The sequence below is a fragment of the Cetorhinus maximus genome, chromosome 11, assembly GCF_964194155.1.
Source record: "Cetorhinus maximus chromosome 11, sCetMax3.hap1.1, whole genome shotgun sequence".
Taxonomy (NCBI): domain Eukaryota; kingdom Metazoa; phylum Chordata; class Chondrichthyes; order Lamniformes; family Cetorhinidae; genus Cetorhinus; species Cetorhinus maximus.
The window spans coordinates 75462097-75482177 of record NC_135889.1 but is presented as its reverse complement, the minus strand read 5'-3'; the positions used below and the strand labels follow the sequence as shown (position 1 = coordinate 75482177).

General features: G+C 45.1%; 1 protein-coding gene across 1 annotated transcript in view; it reads left to right on the top strand.

Moving 5' to 3' along the window:
* ly75 (lymphocyte antigen 75) overlaps positions 1–20081 on the top strand; it is a 158037-nt gene that overhangs the window by 68459 nt on the left and 69497 nt on the right. The window contains exons 13-15 of the mRNA XM_078552240.1: positions 2494–2636; positions 14460–14541; positions 16631–16702. Coding sequence (XP_078408366.1) covers positions 2494–2636; positions 14460–14541; positions 16631–16702 — 297 coding nt within the window. The remainder of the gene's footprint in view (positions 1–2493; positions 2637–14459; positions 14542–16630; positions 16703–20081) is intronic.

Sequence of the window (20081 nt, the reverse complement as noted above, 5' to 3'; positions counted from 1 at the left end):
GGGATTTGAACAGAGACTTGTATGCATTGTGCTGGTTGACTATTAAATTTGGCCTCTGAGGTGTAGTGTGGAAACATTTGAGATGGAGTGCCTAGAGGCCCAGGCTGTGTTCAGAATATTGCTCCTGGCCATCTTCAGTGTGTATGTTTTCTTCAGTACTGAATAAATCAGAAAGTGAACAGACAGGGACTTGATGGTACAGCTAGTCTGACATTGATTTTTCACCAGCCTCAATTTGATAGACTTGAAGGCCTGTCTCTGTGTCATAACATTCTATGATTTATTTCTGTGTTTGGTGTTCAAATCCAACCCAGACTGCTGCCTGTATTGCACCTGAAAAATAATGGTCCACAATTGAAAATGAATGGGAGCCATGGTAGTGGGAAGTGGTCGCACAGCGCAGCCATCTCAGCTTCCCTTTGACATCTGATGTGATATCAGTTGGGTCAATAATCGGCAAATAATTTCAGGTGATTGAAATTGCCATGTTAAATATGCAAATCTGGGTCCCACAAGACTTGTCGGATATCAATTTTGCAAAACTCAAATATAAATAAGGGGGTTTGAGCAGTGCTGATCCACCAGATGTTGACAACTGAACCTGCCTAACTCCATTGGAGGCTGCTCAACAATTGCCAAAGGAATTCTTAGTTTTTATTTTTGTGAGTGCACACGAAATTTTGGTACACTGCCCATGATTTTGACCCAACCTAGCTGCTGCCTGCACATTTTAGCTCTCCGATTTTCCTGCCGTTTCTAACCAATATAATTGCAGGTGTCCATTTTGCAGGTGTCCATTTTGCACCCGTAGCTTGCTGGAGACCGTTAAATGAGTTTATACTAGTACTGGATGCATTAGCAACTTCTCAGCCATTCAATGAAAGTCTTTTCTGTCTACTTGGTGTAGGGGTCTCGTGTGAAATGAGTTTGTGTGAATTCAATTTAGTTATGGATCAAAACTGTCCCTTATTTGCTACAAATTGACTGTTCATTAAGATAGACCAAAGGTTACTTGGTATGGAAAATGTGCCACACGAGTGAAATAAAGTTGAAGTTGATGTACATTAGAGGAAGTTTTGTTCTGCATCTAGAATTAAGAGAGAGGGGAGTGCTTAATACTGAAACTGCCTGAAATTAAATATGTCCCACTCTCCAGCGCTGCCATTCCTCATCTTGACAAGCCCAAAGAACAAAACCAGTCAGTTCATATGGGCAGAAAATATTTCAACAACAACTTATATTTATATAGTGCCTTTAGCATAACGAAACATCCCAAGGTGCTTGACAGGGGCATTATAAAACAAAGTTTGGCACCGAATCATATAAGGAGATATTAGGTCAGATGGCCTAAAGTTTGGTCAAAGAAGTAAGTTTTAAGGGGTGTCTTAAAGGAGGGTAGCGAGGTAGAAAGATGGTGAGGCGTAGGGAGGAATTCTAGAGCTTGGGGCTTAGGCAACTGAAGGTACAGCCACCAATGGCAGAGCAGTTAAAATCGGAGATACTCGAGGCAGAATTAGGTGAGCGCAGATATCTGAGGGTTGTGCGGCTGGAGTAAATATGGGCAAGGCTACAAAAGTATTTGAAAACAAGGTTGGGAATTTTAAAATCAAGACATTGCACGGCCAGGAGCCAATATAGGTCTTTGAGCACAAGGTGATAAAGGAACCAGACTTGCTGCAAGTTAAGACATGGGCAGCAGAGTTTTGGATGACTTCAGGTTTACGTTTGGTAGAATGTGGGAGATGAGATGAGCCAAGTGTGTGTTGGAATAGTTGAATCTAGAGGTATTGAAGGCATGAATGAGGCTTTCTGCAGCAGAAGGGCTGAGGCAAGGGTGAAGTCTGACCATGTTAAGGAAGCCTAAATAGGCAGTCTTATTGATGGTACAAATATGTGGTCGGAAGTTCACCTCGAGATCAAATGCAACACCAAAGTTGCGAACAGACTGGCTTAGTATTGAATTATTGCCAGGGAGAGGGATGGAGTTGGTAGCTGGAAAACAGACTTGGAGTGGGATTGAAAACAATAGCTTCAGTCTAATCAATATTTAATTGGAAAAATATTCTGCTCATCCAGGATTGGGTGTCAGAAAAGCAGCCTCATAACTTTACAAAAGTAGGGGGGTTGAGTGAGGTGACAGTGGTGAGGTAGAGCTGGTTGTTGTCAGCATACATGTGAAAACAAAAAAATCTGTGCCTTCAGATGATGTCGCTGAGTGGCAACAGATGCGGCCAAAATAGAGCCTTGGATGCCAGAGGTAATGATTCAGGAGCAGGGAGTAAAACCATTGCAAGCGATTTTCTGGCTATGGTTAATTAGATAAGAATGGAATCAGGTGAGAGCAGTATCTCTGAGCTGGACGACAATGGAGAGGCATTGGAGGAGGATGGTGTGGTCAACCGTGTCAAATGTTTTGTTCTATATTTAACTACATATTAGCTTCTAACAAGTAAAACATCAAAAGCATAATTGTTATCCAATTTACATTTGTAGGTCTTTCATCATGAGAGGGTGGCACGAAAGAGAACATGGGAGGAGGCTGAACGATTCTGTGAGGCACTTGGAGCCCACTTGCCAAGTTTCAGTCACAATGATGAGATGTTATATCTTCACAGCTTGCTGAGAAAAACAATTACGTAAGTAAAAATGCAAAAGCAAGTGAATAGTTTAACTTTGTTGCTTCCATGCTTCGCTTTGCATAATTTGTAAACTGTAGTTTAATTCCTTGAATACCAGATACTTTCTGTATGAAGCTAACTGGGTTATTGTGTACATCACAAGCTGTTCTGGGTTATGCAGGGAGTTGGATGTCAGCTGAAGACATTCACCAGATCTTCAACTACAAAGTGGTACCTTATAGCTTTTGGCTGCCTATGACTTTGGGGTGGGATGCTCTTACCGAAAATGGGCAAGAATTTCATTTCCGTATTGTGATGCATGCCAAATAAATGTTCATGGAATTTTCTGTATTGCAAAGTGCATTCATCCCCTCCATATAAACCAGACATTTTGGATTGCTTGATTTTTGTGTTAATGGAAAGTCAGCGTTTAAAGGGAGAAAAAATTTATCCTGAATTTTCGGATGTTGCTGGAGGGGAATATTACGCTTTTGGGGTGTTTAGTTTGGCTTGATTTTATGTTCATAAAGTTTGTGCATAGAGTTTTAACATTGCCATTTTGGTTCATTGTTTGGTCCATAGATTTCCAAACAGAACATCTCTATAGAGTCTACTCCTGAATTCAAAGCAGCTCAAATTAAAATTATTTACTTCAATTTATAGATGTTGAAATTTCAGCTATGAATGAAGCGACATAAGCAAAGTACATTATTTGATAAATCAAATTTTTGTGGTGTAAAAATTACTTCAAACTATCAGGTATAGAGAAAGAGGTGCAAAGCAGCAGTAACAGACAGGTGAGGTGGTACCAGAGGTGGACAGCTCACCCTCTGCTGTTTGCATGTATATCTGGGTTCTAGGCTAAAGTAAATTCAGCCTGGATTTGCCAGGAATTCTTGCCCTTGTGCACTACACTCAAGCAGGCAGACTGTGACAGTTGGGCTAAATGCTAAAATTCTATTTTAGGAATGGCATAACCAGTGGTCATCAAGGTTACCACAGCATTCAGATTTTCTGCATGACACTTATCATTTCAAGTTATTACAGGGGAATATTGATAATAACAGTCCCAGGAAACACACTGGGTTGCTTGTGGGGCAGCCTCTGATTCGTCCACCCCGTTGTCACCTCGGGCCATATTTAAAGGGCGCACCCGCACAGAGCTAGCACACTCCGAGGAGTAGGAAGCTGCTGGGAAATGATGGCTGCCAAAGCTAGAAAACACGCTACCCCCAAATTTAGTGATACCTCTCGAGTCCCTACTAAACAGAGTGGAGGCCTGCCACGATGTCCTCTACCCCCAATCTGGATGAAGACCAGCAAGCAAGGTGACAAATCCAGCATGGGAGGTGGTGGCAGCAGTGGTCAGTGTCTGCAAAAGAGGACAGCCGCGCAGCATCAAAAGAGGATGAATGATCTCCTTTGTTCCACCAGGGTAAGTCACTCTTCTCATCACTTTCAACTCTCACACTCTCAAATCCATCACACATCCACAGGGATCTCGCTTACTGCTAGTTCAAGGGACATCACCATTCACACACTCGCACACACCTTCATCTGTTCTGCAGATCATGTCCTAATCCTGTCCATGGCACTACTCACCACCCACACATGCCAGGCATCCTTATTATCTGGGCTGGTAGGCTTCCTGCTTACACCCTCGCCATCTGTCTTCATGCAGGACAAGCTGGCACACAACAAAAGGAGAGGTCGCAGATAGGTGGAGGAATGCCTGATGTCAAGGTCCTCACAGACTTTGAAAATAGAGTCATCCAGCTGGCCAACGGCTATCTGAACCATTTGTTTGCTGACAGGGAGGTCAGCGGTGCCCAACCAAGTGAGCATCCAGCAGTGCAACATCCATCAGGCAATCATGCGAGTCAGTCCCCCTGTTCTACAGTCCCTGACTTTGCACTAATTATCTCTCCTTGCTTTCGCAGGCACATCTGGGAAGCAGCCAACTTGAGCCCCGAACACACGTCGAAAGAAGGATCCGATGACACCCTGGTTGAAGACCCATCACAGCGCTCACCCACAGCCTCCGCCAGCGCAGAAGACACACACCTCTGTGGGACCTAGATCTAGAGTAGTCTCAGGCTCTCAATTTGGTGAGCACATCGCACTGTCTGATCCACAGCAGGCAGTGGCAGGGACTTCCCAGATTTCTGGCACTCAGAGGACTGCTGGAGTGCAAGTCAGATGCAGAGCCTCTAGACTCAATCATACCTCAGTTGCTGGAGCTGCAAAGGCAAACTCAGGAACATTAGGAAGGGATGTCCGCTGCAGTCCTCAGATTGCAAGGCCCGATGGAGGAGCCTGTCCACCTTCAGTCTGAGGTGATAGCGCCGCCATGCAAATGCACCGAGGTCAACACTGGTAGGATGGCAGCCGCCATGGAGACCTTGGTCCAGTCCTGCACTGCTGCACAGGTTGAACTCCATCACTGACGCCATAGTTGGCCTCCAACAGTGTCAACACGAGAGGGGTGTGGGGCAGCTCAATCTCACTCCAGCTTCTCCTTCTCAAAGAGTCAGCCAGGGACCCTCAGGCACGCATAGGGAGACAGATCAGCAGGTGCACACCTTGGCCATCCATCCAGGTGACTCCAGGAGTGTCCGGCCCATCCGAAACCCCTCTTCCTGTGACCCCACCAGCTCCAGGTCCACAGGCTGAGGAGGATGCCACTGACACATAGCAGGACCCTGAAAGCAGGCCAGGGCCCTCCAGGTCTCCAGCCTTCAGAGGATCTCTGTCAAGTTCATCACAGACAGGGCGTTGCAATCAACAGGCTGCCTCCGCCTCCGCTGTGGATGTCGGGGGAGCACCAATTCATAAAGGCAAGGTTAGGAAGGTTAAGAAGATGTAGTTGCACAGCCTGGGCACAGGTGTTAATCACTTTGTGCATTATGTTCACTATTGTAAATAAACTCCCAAGAACATCTCCTTGCTTATGACTCCTTGTTATAATGAGCAATGTTCATGTCAGCCTTAAATGAAAGCTTGGTTCCTGCAGAAGATAAAGGCAGTTGTCTCAGTCCCTGTGCTTTGTGCAACCTCCCCAGCACACTGATGGGCCTTCACAGTCACTGGACACATCAGTCATGCCTGCACCTCGATGGGGCTTATCATCACTGCCAGAATGTCCTGGGCTGGCGGCATAGAGTTCCGTCATTCTCTGTGTCCTCTCAGCACCTTTGAGGTGATGCTCTTGCATCCTGGCTTTCCTGGTCCCGGGCGAAATGCACAAAGTTGTGTGCCTTCGCGACTATGGCATCTGTGACCTCCCTGGATATGCTTGTGCATGGAGGCTTGTGAAATCCCGCACGGGTCACCTGTGCAGCCCTGGAAAGAGCCACTGACATAAAAATTGAGTGACACAGTCACTTTCATGGCAACTGGCAGTGGATGCTCTGCATGTCCCCATGGTGCCAAAACCTTCAGCAGGTGGCAGATGTAACTGACCAGTTCCCTGGACATGCACAGTCTTCAGCGACACTAGTTCTCAGTCAGCTGCAGGAATGACAGACGCCGTCGATAGACCCTGGCTCCAACTAGGCTCTGACCTGTGACGGCACACTGTGGCTCTTCAGTGGTGTGCGCAGGACCCCCAGCTACTCCTTCATTTTGTGGTTGCTGCTGCTCCCTCTGCCTAGCCAGGTGCCTCCATTGCTCTCTTCAGCTTCGTCTCTGCTCCCTGTAAGCCATGAGGCATACAGCTAATTCATTAAGCTCCATGCTCCTGACGTACTCCTGCAGGATGAAAGAAAGAGAGAGACGCGTGGGTTAGCATTCGTCTCCTAGGGACCTCATGGTTATGTGTGCAGAACTGGCTCCATCTCGAGGCCCTTTTTAACGCATGCTGGGGAATGCTGGCAACCACTTGGGTGACCAGAGTTCAGTATGCTGCATGGCTGCCTGAAACCCCACCCACATCCGGCCCACTCCACCTAACAGATTGGCGGCAGCTTCGCTCACTGTACTGCATGCTGTGTTCTTAGCTCAGGTGCATGCATTCTCCAAACCCACATTGCAAGGCAGCACTGTTAGCTTGAACCATTGGGTCGACTGGTCCAAACCCGAATGACGACATTGCGAGGGGCTGTGAGCGCCTCCACCAGTGACTGCTCAAAGGCCAGCTTTTGCAAGGAGATTGTACAACTTGCCCAGAAATCCAGTTGTTCTACAGCCCCTTAAAACGCTCTGTTTGCAGTCTGTGCCTGAGGGGTGCAAAGTTCAGAAGCACTTTTATACCTCTGCGTTGAGTGGGTGGATAATCTGGAGGCCCGATTCCAAGCATGTCAATGTAGCTGCGCTTGAACTGCCTCAACTGCGGAAGAATGCTCACTTTATACAAGGTTTCCCGAATGCATGGCTGCTTCCTCCCACCCCACACCATCGCCGCATGTGCTTGTGTACTATCATCAGACCGTGCTGCCTTGCACCCACATCCCAACTCACCCCTTGCCCCAGCACCGCACTGTCAGCCAGCTGGGAAAATGCAACATGCCTGTGCCCTTCCTTGGAAGTTGAACAGGCGACCCTTGTGAATGCTGCACAATGTTAGTGTGCACTCACCTCCGAGTTCCCCTCAAAGCACAGCTCGTCAGGTGCACACCTTTTAAATGCTGTTGTGAAACCGACGTGCCCAGATAATCCAGCATGGGCGTCTGACTCCAACGAGCGGGACTTATAGTGAAGTACAAATGTATTAAAATGACGTTTCCAACGTTGGATAGTGGGAAAGGCAGCCCGCCATTGATAGGTGGAGCAGATGATTATAAACTGGTTTCAAACTGGTGTAAAACCAATTTTTGGCCTTCTTGCCATATTGCCTGCTCATGCCCACCATGACGCCCGATGCCAAAGGGGATAGAAAATTCCAGCCAGTGTTGCACCTTTTAAAATTGAAAGGCATAATTGGTCGAGGACCACACAAAGCTGCCCCTTTTGAACTACACTATCAACGTGCAGTTTGTTGGTGCAGCACAGGATTACGCACGTCACTGCCTGCTTCCCATGCAGCAGCTATGTGTTCGCTTTAGGGCAATCCTTCCACCATTATTTGATGTGCAAAATGGAGTATGAAGCTGGCTCCTCGGAAATCAAGACTACTCTTTTTGGCCTTGGTTCATGATAGCTATGTGACAGTTGTTGAGCATCGGCGTAATGAAGTGTGTGCAGCGAGGGGAACCAATTTTGACCATGCCATTGATATTTTGAAATAGTGCTTCAGAATTTTGACACATGTGGGAACATTGTTCTGTACAGCTCATTCAAAGTGCCTCTAATCATCATCAGTCTGCTGTAGACTGTTTTCCATGCAATAAGGCGTAATCATAAAGCATGTATATAAAAAAAAGGACAGTTGTCTATGAAAGAAGAGAAAAAAGCACAGGTAGAATCTGACAATTCTGATAGGCTACTAGAGCCATACAAAGTTTCGACAGGAGCAATACATGCATGCAAAAAAGATGACATGTCTAGCCTGCCTCTGTGAGGGTGGATGAGAGGTTTCTGCTGTGTATTATCCTGGCGTTCCCAAATTCCTGCACAGCCATCTAAGGCCTGAATTTTACCCCTGGCGGATGCGCGATCACCAGGCCCGGGACCGGTTGGGAAACGGACTTTTGCCCGCAATCGGTCTCCGACCACGATTTCACGCTGGCTGGCTAATTAAGGCCCACCCAGCATGAAACACGTCTTCCCAATGGTCGAGAAGGCGGGGGCCTGTTGGACGCCAGGTCCAATGGCAACCCAACCAGTGGCCTAAAAACAGCACAGGCAGCTCCTTGAAGGCTGCCAACGAAGACCATATCTTCTGCGTGCTGAAGACTGAAGCTATCACCTCAAATGCAGCTGGAGACGCCAGGCGGGAGGGCACATTGGGTGGGCACTCGGCTCCCCAGTTTTCGGGCGAGTGCCTCACGGTCCTCCTGGAGGAGGTGGTTGCCAGGAGGGACACCCTCTTTCCTAGGGATGCAAGGAAGAGGCCACCACACCTGACGAAAAAGAGCTTGGGAGGAGGTGGCAGCCCAGGTCAGCAGCCACAATGTTGTGCGGTGCACACGGCTGCAGTGCTGCAAAAGGTTCAACAACTGCATTCAGCCAGGGTGAGCACTGTGTTGGCATGGATCAGTGTGTTGAAGTATTATGTCTGGCCGTCCACCTATGGAGCTCAGGGGTGTTAGAGTCTAATGCCAACTGTCAATGACACGGAGTTGGCCAAGGGGGTGAGCCCTGGCTGTTTGGACTGAGTGCTTTGCGGCTTGAAGGCCACGACATGGATGTGCTGCAAGGTGTTCCTTGGGTGAGGTTGGCCAAGCTGTAATGGTGCTGCAGGTAGGGAGTGGACTTATCAATGCTCCTCTGTCCTTTCAGGGGAAGACAGGCCATAGCAACATAGAGAGGTCGCGGACAGGCGGAGGCCCCCCAAACCTCCTAATCCTATCCAGATTTGAGCAAGACGCCTTGGAGTTGGGGAGGTGCCATGCACCTCGGTCAACTGGCCGTGGAGAGGCTGGGGTGTCAGACGAAGGTAAGAGTGCAGTGCACTGAGGTGAGAGTTTCAGTTTGTGCACACATTCTTCTGTCGTCTCTTCATTGATGGGAGCCTGAAAACTGGAGGCCCCATTGATCATTGAAAGACGATGGCACTATGATGCAGATCACCATTGTCTCACCAGGGTGCCTGGTATGCACAGTGATAGTGTGATTACTTTAACTATTGACATGTCGTTGTTCTCCCTTTGTTTTGCGAGCGCACACTCCATTCTCAGGACCCCGAGGAGCCACCCCTGACGCCAGAGAACTGTCGGGCTTTAGCTGCACCTGCGTCACACCAGCGCAGATACCAGCACCTTGGGCATAGATCTTCGGCTAGAATGTTGGAACACAGCAGTGAGGGCACTTCATTCTTGCTTGAGGAGCAGGCAGAGGCAGAAGAGTGCCCAGGGTGCCAGCAGTCAGAGGACTGCAGGAGACCAGGATGATGCTAGTTGAAGGCAGATGATGAGCCTCTGGCATCGTCTATTGGGCAGCAGATGCTGGATGTGCAGGAGGATCTGGTGGAGAGCATGCACGCCATGGTCTCTGTTGTGGAGGAGTCCATGTGGAGCATGACCACTGCGTTGATACTCATGGCCGAGCGCACTGCCTCCTCCATTGAGAGAGGCAACTCTCATGGAGAGGCAGCTCCAGGGACAGAATCAAGCGCTCGGACCTGCAAGCCCTCACACAGGCAATTACCTCAGGTGGTCACTGCCAGTGCGGGAGATGGATGAGCCACCCAGTACCCCAGCTAGGTGCCCATCCGTCAATGGCGAGAGGGGGGTGCAGAGCGACCTCATGTTGGTGCACGAGCTGCTTCTCATCTCTGTAGGCTCCTCTCGGGCGCTCTGGATAACAGCAGCAGCTCCTCCACCCCTCTTCCAGTGTCTGTGGCATTTGATGAGGCTGTGATGGCTGGGGAGATGCCAACCGTGGCACTTGCCGCTCCCTCCCAGGCAGGGCCAGCATGGGCTCCACTGGTCAGATGACGATCACCAAGGTCATCAAGGCCAACAAGACACCAGAGTCAGCAGGCTGTCTCCAATGCCGCTGGCAGCGATGGGGGACACCAAGACATAGCACTCGCACCATGAACACAAGAGGGACTGGTCACGGTTGATCTTCTGTTCTATAATGTTTTGTTTATGTTAACTGGTCTGGGAATGAAGACCAGAGAAGGTTATGTTAATTTGTTTGGGTTGTGAAAATGACATAAATTTTGTTTTTGTCGTAATGCAAGATATGACAGTATGTAATGCTGGACATGAATGGCTGTAAACTTTAACAGCACAGGCACTAAATGGACTTTGGGTGTAAATGAAAGGGTCATTTCAGACATCCGGAATGGCGGCGGCAATCCTGGCATGAAGTGGAAGCAGATCTTTGGCAGCCTAGCTGAAAGAGCGTTGGATCAAGGTGTCCCTGTCTCTGTGAAGGATACAGAGGCCTGTCTCCAGGCCCTCAGCATTCTCCTCACTGTGCATCTCTTCTGACTTAATGGCGGATTCGTCCTTTTGTGGCCTGTGGAGCTGTGTCAAGATCCTCTTCCTCAAGTGAGTGCCCCCCTTGCCAGTGCCAGATTGTGGAGAGTGCAGCAGGCAACCACTATCAGTGACACCCAATCTAGTGGGTATTGTGCTTCCCCCCCAGCCCCAAAACGGTCCAGGCATTGGAAGCGCATCTTCAGAGGACCTGTGGTCCTCTCTATCATCGCCCTTGTGGAGGCATGACTCCTGTTATAACACTGCTCTGCCTCTGTTCTTGGGTGTCCGAGAGGCATCATAAGCCACTTTTTCAACGGATAGCCCTTGACACCCAGCAGCCATCCATCCAGCCGGGCTGGAGCACTGAATTGGCTAGGCACCTGGGAGTGTCTCAGGATATAATAGTCATGGGAGCTGCCAGGGTACCTTGCACAGACTTGCAGAATTTGCATCCTGTGGTCACACACTATCTGCACGATCATCGAGTGGAATCCCTTCCTGTTGACGAAGGCTCCCGGCTGACCCACAGGCGCCTTGATGGCCACAGGTGTGCAGTCGATTGCACCCTGAATGTCGGGGAACCCAGCAATAACTGGCTCGCTCAGCCTGGCTGGCTTCATCCGTACAGAAATGAATAAATGTCATTACCCACCTGAATACAGCTCCTGTCACCAGCTTGACGCAACTGTGGGCAGCTGATTGAGACTCTCCACAAAGATCCCCCATTGACCCCTGGAAAGAGCTGGAGGCATAGAAGTTGAGGGCCACTATGACCTTCAGAGCCACTGGCATGGGATTTCCACCCACACAGCTGGAGGTGATCTCAGGCCCAATCAGCTGACAAATGAAGGTCATCATCTCTCTGGAGAGGCGGAGCCTCCTTCAGCATCGCACCTCAGAAATGTTGAGGTAGTTGCATCGCTACCTGTAAACCCTAGCAGCAGGATAATGGCGTCTTCTGCGGCCCCTTTCACCTTTTGGACTACCTGCTGGCCCTGCGCCCCTTGTGCCTGTGCCTCTCCTCCCACAGGTCACTCCCCTGGAAGCTGCATTGGGACACCTGGCCTCCTCTCCCTTCTGCCCCTCTCTTCCTCCTCAGAAGAGGTGCCTTCAGCGGAGACCACAAACCCCATTACCAGGATAACAGAAGGTTATATGATACCTGGAAGGGTCCACACGATCAAAATCCTCCAGGGGCCTTGGAAACAATAAGCCCTGGAATGAAGCTTAGAAATGCTGAGATTAAAGCTCAGAACTGAGAAAAAGCTGTTGAATTCAAATAAGCAACCAGCAGCAAACTCTCTCTTAAACTCCTCACTATTCACACTGGCAATGCTGCTGGCCCTTTTCATCCCGCCCTTGGATGAGGTTTTGCAAACTGTGGGCTTGTCCACCTGCCCGTTTTGCCCATGCGACGAGTGTGACATCACATGGGCAACGTAAAATTGGGTTCCATTGGGTTTTTAATGGCCTTAAGTGGCCTTTTAATTGGCGGACGTGGCTTCGCCCGCACGCACCCGCCGACCTGAAGATTGCTCACATGCAGAATGATGTCGGGACACTTGCCCAACGTCTTCTCGTGCTATTTTACGCCCGATCAGGTCGGGTGCGCGCCCGTCCGTCAGGCATAAAATTCTGCCCAGGATGTGAATATGAATAGTCTACTCCTCCATACTGGCCTTCATCTGTTGTCACTAGATAGTCTTAATCAGTGGCATCAATGTTCTGTGGCCTAAGATAATTTTTCTTTCAAATCCTGAAGTTTCATTGGAGTATAAAAGACTCATTTTTTCAGATGCACCACTGATAACTTTCAGTTTTAGCTAGCTTGACAATCTGTCACATGAGCTTCATTGTAAACTTTGATGCCAAATGCTGAGTGAGTTAGTCAGCGTATAAATGAATTTGGTAAGAAAATGAGAAGCCTGGTACTGTCACTTTGTTGGAGAGACCTTCTACTTCAAGGTTGTCAAATATTTGGGGAGTAGTCGATTCAAAATCTGTCCTTGGTAGTTCATGTGACTCCATCCACCTACATTTCTTCACAACTATTATTTATTCTTCACCCACAAAATGATATGTGAAGTTCCAATTATCTGAAGCATGTACAGTGACAGCCATGTTGTATCCATATTCAGTAACCTTACATGTGCATGTGATTTGTAGTCACAGATGATAGGAGTGACAATGAATTGTATAAAATGACAACCTACAGCAGAAAAACAGGGAATTCGGTCCATCATGTCTCTACCAGAGCTTACATTCACACTAAACTACTCCCACTCGATTAGTGGGTGAAGGAGGGGGTCATTCTGAAGGTTTTTTCTCTCAGTTTCAAAAGCACTACCCTGCCACCTGTAGCTATAAAGTATGTGTGTATGTAACTGCTGAGATATGATCCTTCTAAAACTTTGAGATAAAAATATATTAAATTTAATATTGTAATGTTTATTGGGCTTATTTTTAGCTAGTTATGTAGCATAATTATAGGGCTACTTTTCAGCTAGTATTGGGTTAACTTTGGGCTGCAAATTTATTTTAATTTCTAGAAACCTGGACACTGAGGGGAACTAGAGCAGCAGAAGCCTGCAAAAGGAGTGAAATGCTGTCCTAGACCCTACAACAGCATATTGGGAGATGATGGTTTTATGCTAAATGATTCACTGAAGCGCCTCATTCACATGCATTTCTTATTTTTATAATGGTACATAACCAGATGTTTTAATGATTATGTTTTTTGTTATGCTGAGTGGCTTATCTATTATACAATAAAGCATTTTTCTTGAATAGGTTGAACATTGTTTCGCCTAGTGGGATCCAAGAGTGTAACAATCAAGCTCTGTTGTTCTGCGTGGGATCCCTGTTTTGCACACATGTTCTCCTTTAAATTTCTTTGGCAGATCAGGTTAACACAAGAAAATACCATGTTTAATATGATTCATGATATTCTTTTAGTGCTACAGTTTAAGAAAAAGAAAACATGCAGAACGCCATTCAGGGTTTCTTTGCTTGTATTGGGAGGGAGAGCACAGCTGCATTATGTAAAGAGGGACATGATGCAGAGGGGCTAGGCTGTTCTTGCTGCTTTCTTTGTGCTTGTTGCCATAGCATAACTGGTTTGTGATATGAATGGTTGATTGTACAGTATTTCAATGAAAGAAATGTGACTGTGCCAGATAGAATTCTATGTGAAGAAGTGCGATGTCATCAACTTTGGACCTGAGAGTGACAAATCAAAATTTTTAATGATCAAAGGCTAGGAACTTTTGGAGCAGCAAAAGGGTCCAGGTGTCCATATATGTGCATTCTTATAATACAGTTACAAACGATAATCAGAAATGCATATAGTGCAAATTGACCCAGAGGATACCAAGACATGAAGGATTTAAATATGAGGACAGGTTGCATAAATCTTGCTTGTATTCTCCTGAATTTATAAAGTCAGGGTGATCTATGTATTTAAAATGATTATGCAATTTGCTAAGGTACATACAGAGAAACTACATCCCTGGGAAGAATCCAAAGCAAAAGAGTAAATCTGGGTCATTTGTGTGTGAAATCAGTAAACATCTTTTCACATGTTGGGGTAGTCTGGCACTTGCTCCACAAAAGGCTGTGGTAAATGTTGGGTCAATTGAACTTTTAAAGATTGAGAGATTTTTGTTAAATAACAACAGTATTGAGGGATATGGTACACTAGGAGGTAAATGTAGTTGAGGTACATATAATGCTCATAGGTTTGAGGAGCTGAGGGCCTACTCCTGTTCCTGTTTCCTAAACTTCTTGTTCTGTTAAATTTCCCCTCTTACAGTGATGAGCGTTGGTTTTGGGTTGGATTAAACAAGAGAAATCCAGATTCCGAAGGCTCTTGGGAATGGAGTGACAGCAGACCGGTAAATTTTTATCTCTTGCGGTTTAGCAGATTTTGTTTATGTTAATAAAAGTCAATTAGAAGTCCAGTGTCACGCCAAACTGTTTCAGCTTCAGAGGTTTCTCTTTGCAGATATGTTCTCATGTTTTATTCCCACTTTGATTTGTTAATTTTGCTTTTTTATCCACGTTTCTTAAATGAGTATTTCCAGTGCTAGTGTTACACTCAGACACGGAAGTAAATGAAGTTAATCATGAAACAGAGGCCACAAGTGTACCATAAGTTTTTTTTTACTATATCCACAATATAATGGCGTGGTGCCTACATTGTGAAAAAATAACTTTTGTTCTAAAAAAACAAATAATGATGATGATTTTGGTATATCATTGGCATGGATAACCTCAAAGCAGAATTTTTTTAAAAATTGCAGGGTAGAAATCCTGGGAATATAAAGTTGGATTAAGATAAGTGTTCAGCTTTTCTAGATTCCTTTTGTTGTCCAATGTGTTTTTCTGGACTCGAGCAGCTTATACAAAATTCATACACTTTTGTTCTTCATTGAATTGGTACTTTATTAATCTCAAGGTTTTTCATTAATTCACCAATTAGCTGCAAATGTCAACTTGTTCCACTAGTTCACAACTTGAAATGTAAAATATACCAATGGTGCACCTGTGCACAGGCATACACCATCTGTATTAATGACTTAGATGAAGAGAGAGTAATGTACCTAAGTTTGCTGATGATACCCCAAGCTAGATGGAAAGGTAAGCTGTGGAGAGAACACAAGAGTTTGCAAAAAGATGTAGACAGGTTAGGTGAGTGGGCAGCAAGATGGCTGGTGGAGTATAATATAGGGAAGTGTGAAGTTATTCACTTGGGTTATAAGAATAAAGAAGCAGAATATTTTTTAAAAAGCAGAATATTTTTTAAAAGGTGAGAAACTTGAGTGTTGATATTCAAAGAGACTTGGGTGTTTTTGTTCAAGGAACGCAGAAAGTTAGCATACAGGTACAGCAAGCAATTAGTAAGGCAAATGGCACGTTGGCCTTTGTTGCGAGAGGTTTGGAGTACAAGAACAAAGAAATCTTGCTGCAATTGTACAGGGTTTTGATGAGACCACATCTGGAGTATTATGTGCAGTTTTGGTCTCCACATTTAAGAAAAGACATACTTGAATTGGAGGCAGTACAGTAAATGTTCACTAAATTGTAATTTGGTCGTAGAGAATTTGAGTATTGCTGAAAAAAGTCAACATTACTAATCAGAGACAACTTGTCAATCAATCAGCATTCTGTTCTCATGCAGTGTAAATTGTTGTTCTCTTTACAATTGGTATTCTTGCAAATCTGTCCTGATGAGTACACAGCAAAAAATTTCAACAGCATGTCTCTTTTTGCAGCTTTACTCAAGTTCACAAAATTGGCACCTGAGATGAGAGGATTATTCTATGCTGAGAGGCTGAGTAAATTGGGTTTATATTCTCTGGAATTTAGAAGAATGAGAGGCAATTTCATGGAGACCTACACAATTCTGAAAGGGCTTGATAGGGTGGACGCTGAGAGATTGTTTCCATTGGTCGGGGGCACAGTCTCAGGATAAGGGGCCAATCATTTGGGACTGAGATGTGGAGAAATTACTTCACTCAAAGGGTTATGAATCTTTGGAATTTTCTGTCCCAGAGGGTTGTGGATGTTCCATCGTTGAATACATTTAAGGCTGAGATAGACAGATTTTTGGTGTCTCAAAGAATTAAGGGATATGGGGAGTGGGCGGGAAAATGGAGCTGAAGCCCAAGATCAGACATGATCGTATTGAATGGTGGAGCAGGCTCAATGGGCTGTGTGGTCTACTCCTGCTTCTATTTCTTACCTTCTTAAATTAAATTCAACTAGAGTGTCTTTTCATAGTATATATTTCTGAATCATCGTTTATTTGTTGTACTTATTAGAGGTCATTTTGCAATTTCAACAGCGAGTCACTCCCATGGAGAGCATGGATCATGCACTGTTGTCACTGATTGGCTTGTGTATGATTGTTGCTGCCCACTGAGAGCACATTTTCTGAAACATTTTTTGCCAGATATTTTCTACTTTTTTTATTTTTGATAGGTTTCCTTGGTGCTGTTACCCTTTGAGTTTAAAGAAGATGATTACGCTGTCAGAGATTGTGGTGCATTTCAGGTGAGATTCCAGCACTTTTCTAGAACTAAATAGCTTTGATTTATTTGTTCCAAGATATGTGTGATGCTAGCAAAGCTAGAATTATTGCTTCCTTGTTTGCCCTGAGAAAATGGTAGTGAATCATCTGTTTCTGTGGAATTCTCTTATATATTCAATGCTGAGTTAGATAGATTTTTGGTAGACAAGGGAGTCGAGGGTTATGGAGGGCAGGCAGGAAAGTGGAGTTAAGGCCACAATCGATCAGCCATGATCTTATCAAATGGCAGAGCAGGCTCGAAGGGCTGAATGGCCCACTCCTCTAATTCTTGTGTTTTTGCACTGATGTTCCCACGATTGTTTTAGGTAGGGAATTCCAGAATTTTGACCGAGCAACAATGTAGAAACAGCATCTAGGTTCACTTTAAATTTACTTCCAAATCACATCATCCTAGCGATGTTGATGTTTCTGTATAATTCTTGCTACTGTTTTCCGTGATAAAGGTCACAAGGCTGGAAGGTGTTCTTTAAGTAAGCTTGGTGAGTTGCTGCAGTACATGCTGTGGTTAGCTCATAATGACTTCAGCACACTACTTTGTCCTTAATGGTGTTTAGATTTTTAAGCACAGTTACAGCTGCTGCCATCCATTTGAGTGGTGAATATTCCATTATACTCCAGACTTGATTGTGGAGAGGCTTTGAGGAGTGAGAAGGTCAGCTTCAATGCTGGTGGTCAAAGTACTCTACACTGGCCCAATTCAGCATCTGATCAGTTGTGACCTTCTGGATATTTTTGAATAGTATTTTAGTGATGAATATGTCTCTCTTTTTGAGTGTCAGAAGAGGTGGTTAGGCCTTCACTTTTTGGAGAAAGTCATTGTCTGCCTCTGTGCAGTGTAAATATTACTGGCTATTTTCAACCCAAGCATGGTTGTTATCCAGATTTTGCTGGTAAGAGCTATTCCATCATTTGGAGGAGTTGAACATTGTAGCACAGTTGGCAAATAGCCCTATTTCTGATCTTAAGACAAAAGAAAGTCATTGAAGCTGCTGAAGATGATTTGGCCAAGAACACTGCACTGGGGGGACTCCTGCAGAGATGTTATGGGCTCTGATGATTAGCTTCTGTGCCGACTCCAGCCACTGCAAATTATTCCTCTTGACTGCAGATGACCTCAGTTTTGCTAGGGATCCTTTATGTTATGCCCAGTTAGATGCTGACTTAATGTCAATTGTTTTTGTCTTTTGGATTCCCTTTGGTTGCAATTTGAATGTTGTATTACTTCCTGCAGCATCTTTGCACAATGTTACATTTTTTTCCATACTCTTCACACAACAATCTTGCTAACAGCTACAGTGTGATTTGCAGTAACAAATGCTAATAATGAAGTCCTTTGAGGGTTTTACTGACACTCTGAATCAGAGGGGGAGAAATGTGTGAAAAAACATAAAAAAACAGCCAAAATGATTAGTGTAGCAGTTTCTGACAACACATTTACAAAAGTTGCTAATCCAGGCCTTTTCCCAGTAATTCTACACAATCATGCATGGTATAGTGCCCCAATAAACTCCAATGTTTCCATTACCATCTACTGTATGTTGACCAGTGATATGGCTGTTGCCCCATTTGATTTAATGTTGTCTTTCTGCAAGTGAACTGTCAGGGCAACAAGTACAACCAGTTTTGTTTTCCTCCTTACTGTATGGCCAATGTGGTACTAATGTTTTAGTCTGCCTGTTAATTGTTATGCCCCCAGCTTATTCCTGTCCAACATTGCAACATCGGTTAATGTGCTGCTGAGACATGTTTCAAACAGGTGACTGATGAATTAGTCATCATGACCAACACTTCAAACATTTTTTCCAATAACAACTTTTATCATCCTTCCCAGTAACAAAAAAATTGGATTTATATAACACCTTTAACACAGTAAAACAATCCAAAGTTCAGCACAAGGACATTGTCAAATTTTTGTTTGGCAATGAACTATATAAGGAGATATTAAGACATGTGCCCAAAAGCTTGGTCAAAGACGTAGGTTTTTAAGGAGCAACATAAAGGAGATGAGGGAGGTAGACAGAGAGGGGTGTGGAGGAATTGTAGAGTTTAGGGTTTTGGGAGCTGAAGCCACAAGTCCAACAATGGAGTGATTTAAATTGGATACATGAGAGATCAGAATTAGGAGAGCACAGACAGCCTCTTAATGTGATGACATTGCTGCATTTCCCAAAGTGCAGGAGGTCATTAATGCGAGTTATCCAAGCAGTAGGTTCCTCTCCATGTTTTCCGTTAACATTTGCCACTCCTCACCTGTGCACTGTCTCAAACACTGCAACCTGCTCGAGAGTTTAACTGTATTCTCCAGGGTATGCACTGCTGCATTAGTATTTGTAAACTTGAGTGTGTGTGAGAGAGAGGGAGAATGCTGGGTGCTGCTGTCTTCCTCTGAGACACTGTTATACAGAAAGTGATAGAACCAGGATTATTGTTAGAATGCTGGCTGCAAGAAATATGACCGAGAAGGGAATAGAGGGCTATGATTGATTGAGATGAGGAAAGTTGGGAGTTGGCTCGAGTTGGCCATAAATGCTGGCATTGACTGGTTGGGCCAAATGGCCTGCTTCTGTGCTGTTTTTCCTGTGTAAAATACCTTTTAAATGGACTTGACATGGCAATAAGCTGTGTATGATCTTTTACGTTATAGTGGTCATGTATAGCTGTATGGAGGTGAGTGAGAAAAGAGATGACATCTGAGTAGGATAGTATTAAGCCTTATAGGTAAGGTGCAATGCTGTCCTCTGGGGAGATGCCTTGGAGATCCAAACATTTGCCAGACTTTCTATACCCACAATATGCAGCTGCACATCCACTTTGTAAGCTATCAAACAACAGTTTGATGTTGTGCCACTTGCCAGTGACTGCATTTCATGTGTCTTTGTGAAGTTTCTTTTCACTTCAGTTTCACACATGCGCCAAAAACCCTTGTTAAAAGAGATTGATAAAAACTGAGAATCCATTTGAACCTTTATATAGACCGAAACAATATTTGCACCCAAAACCAGCTATTTGGCTTGAAGTGGCCTTAATCCTTTAAATTTGAGATACTAGCCATATTTTCCATATCCTCACTAAGTTATCTTCCAGCTCAAGGCCAAAAACAAAATGCTAAGCCAGCATTTCATGCTAATTATTTAAATGATTTAATGCTAGAAAATTGTGAGCTGTGAACCCAATGGACTTTTTGTTAACTTTGTGCTAGCAGCTGAGCTATTTGTCAGGATTGCAAAATTTGCCCTTGATATTTTGAAAGAGAAAACGAGTACAGGTCAAAAATTCACCCCATGTTTATTTGGTGGAGTGGCCTTACTGCTTGCCAGAAGCCAGCATTTTGAGGCCATTTTT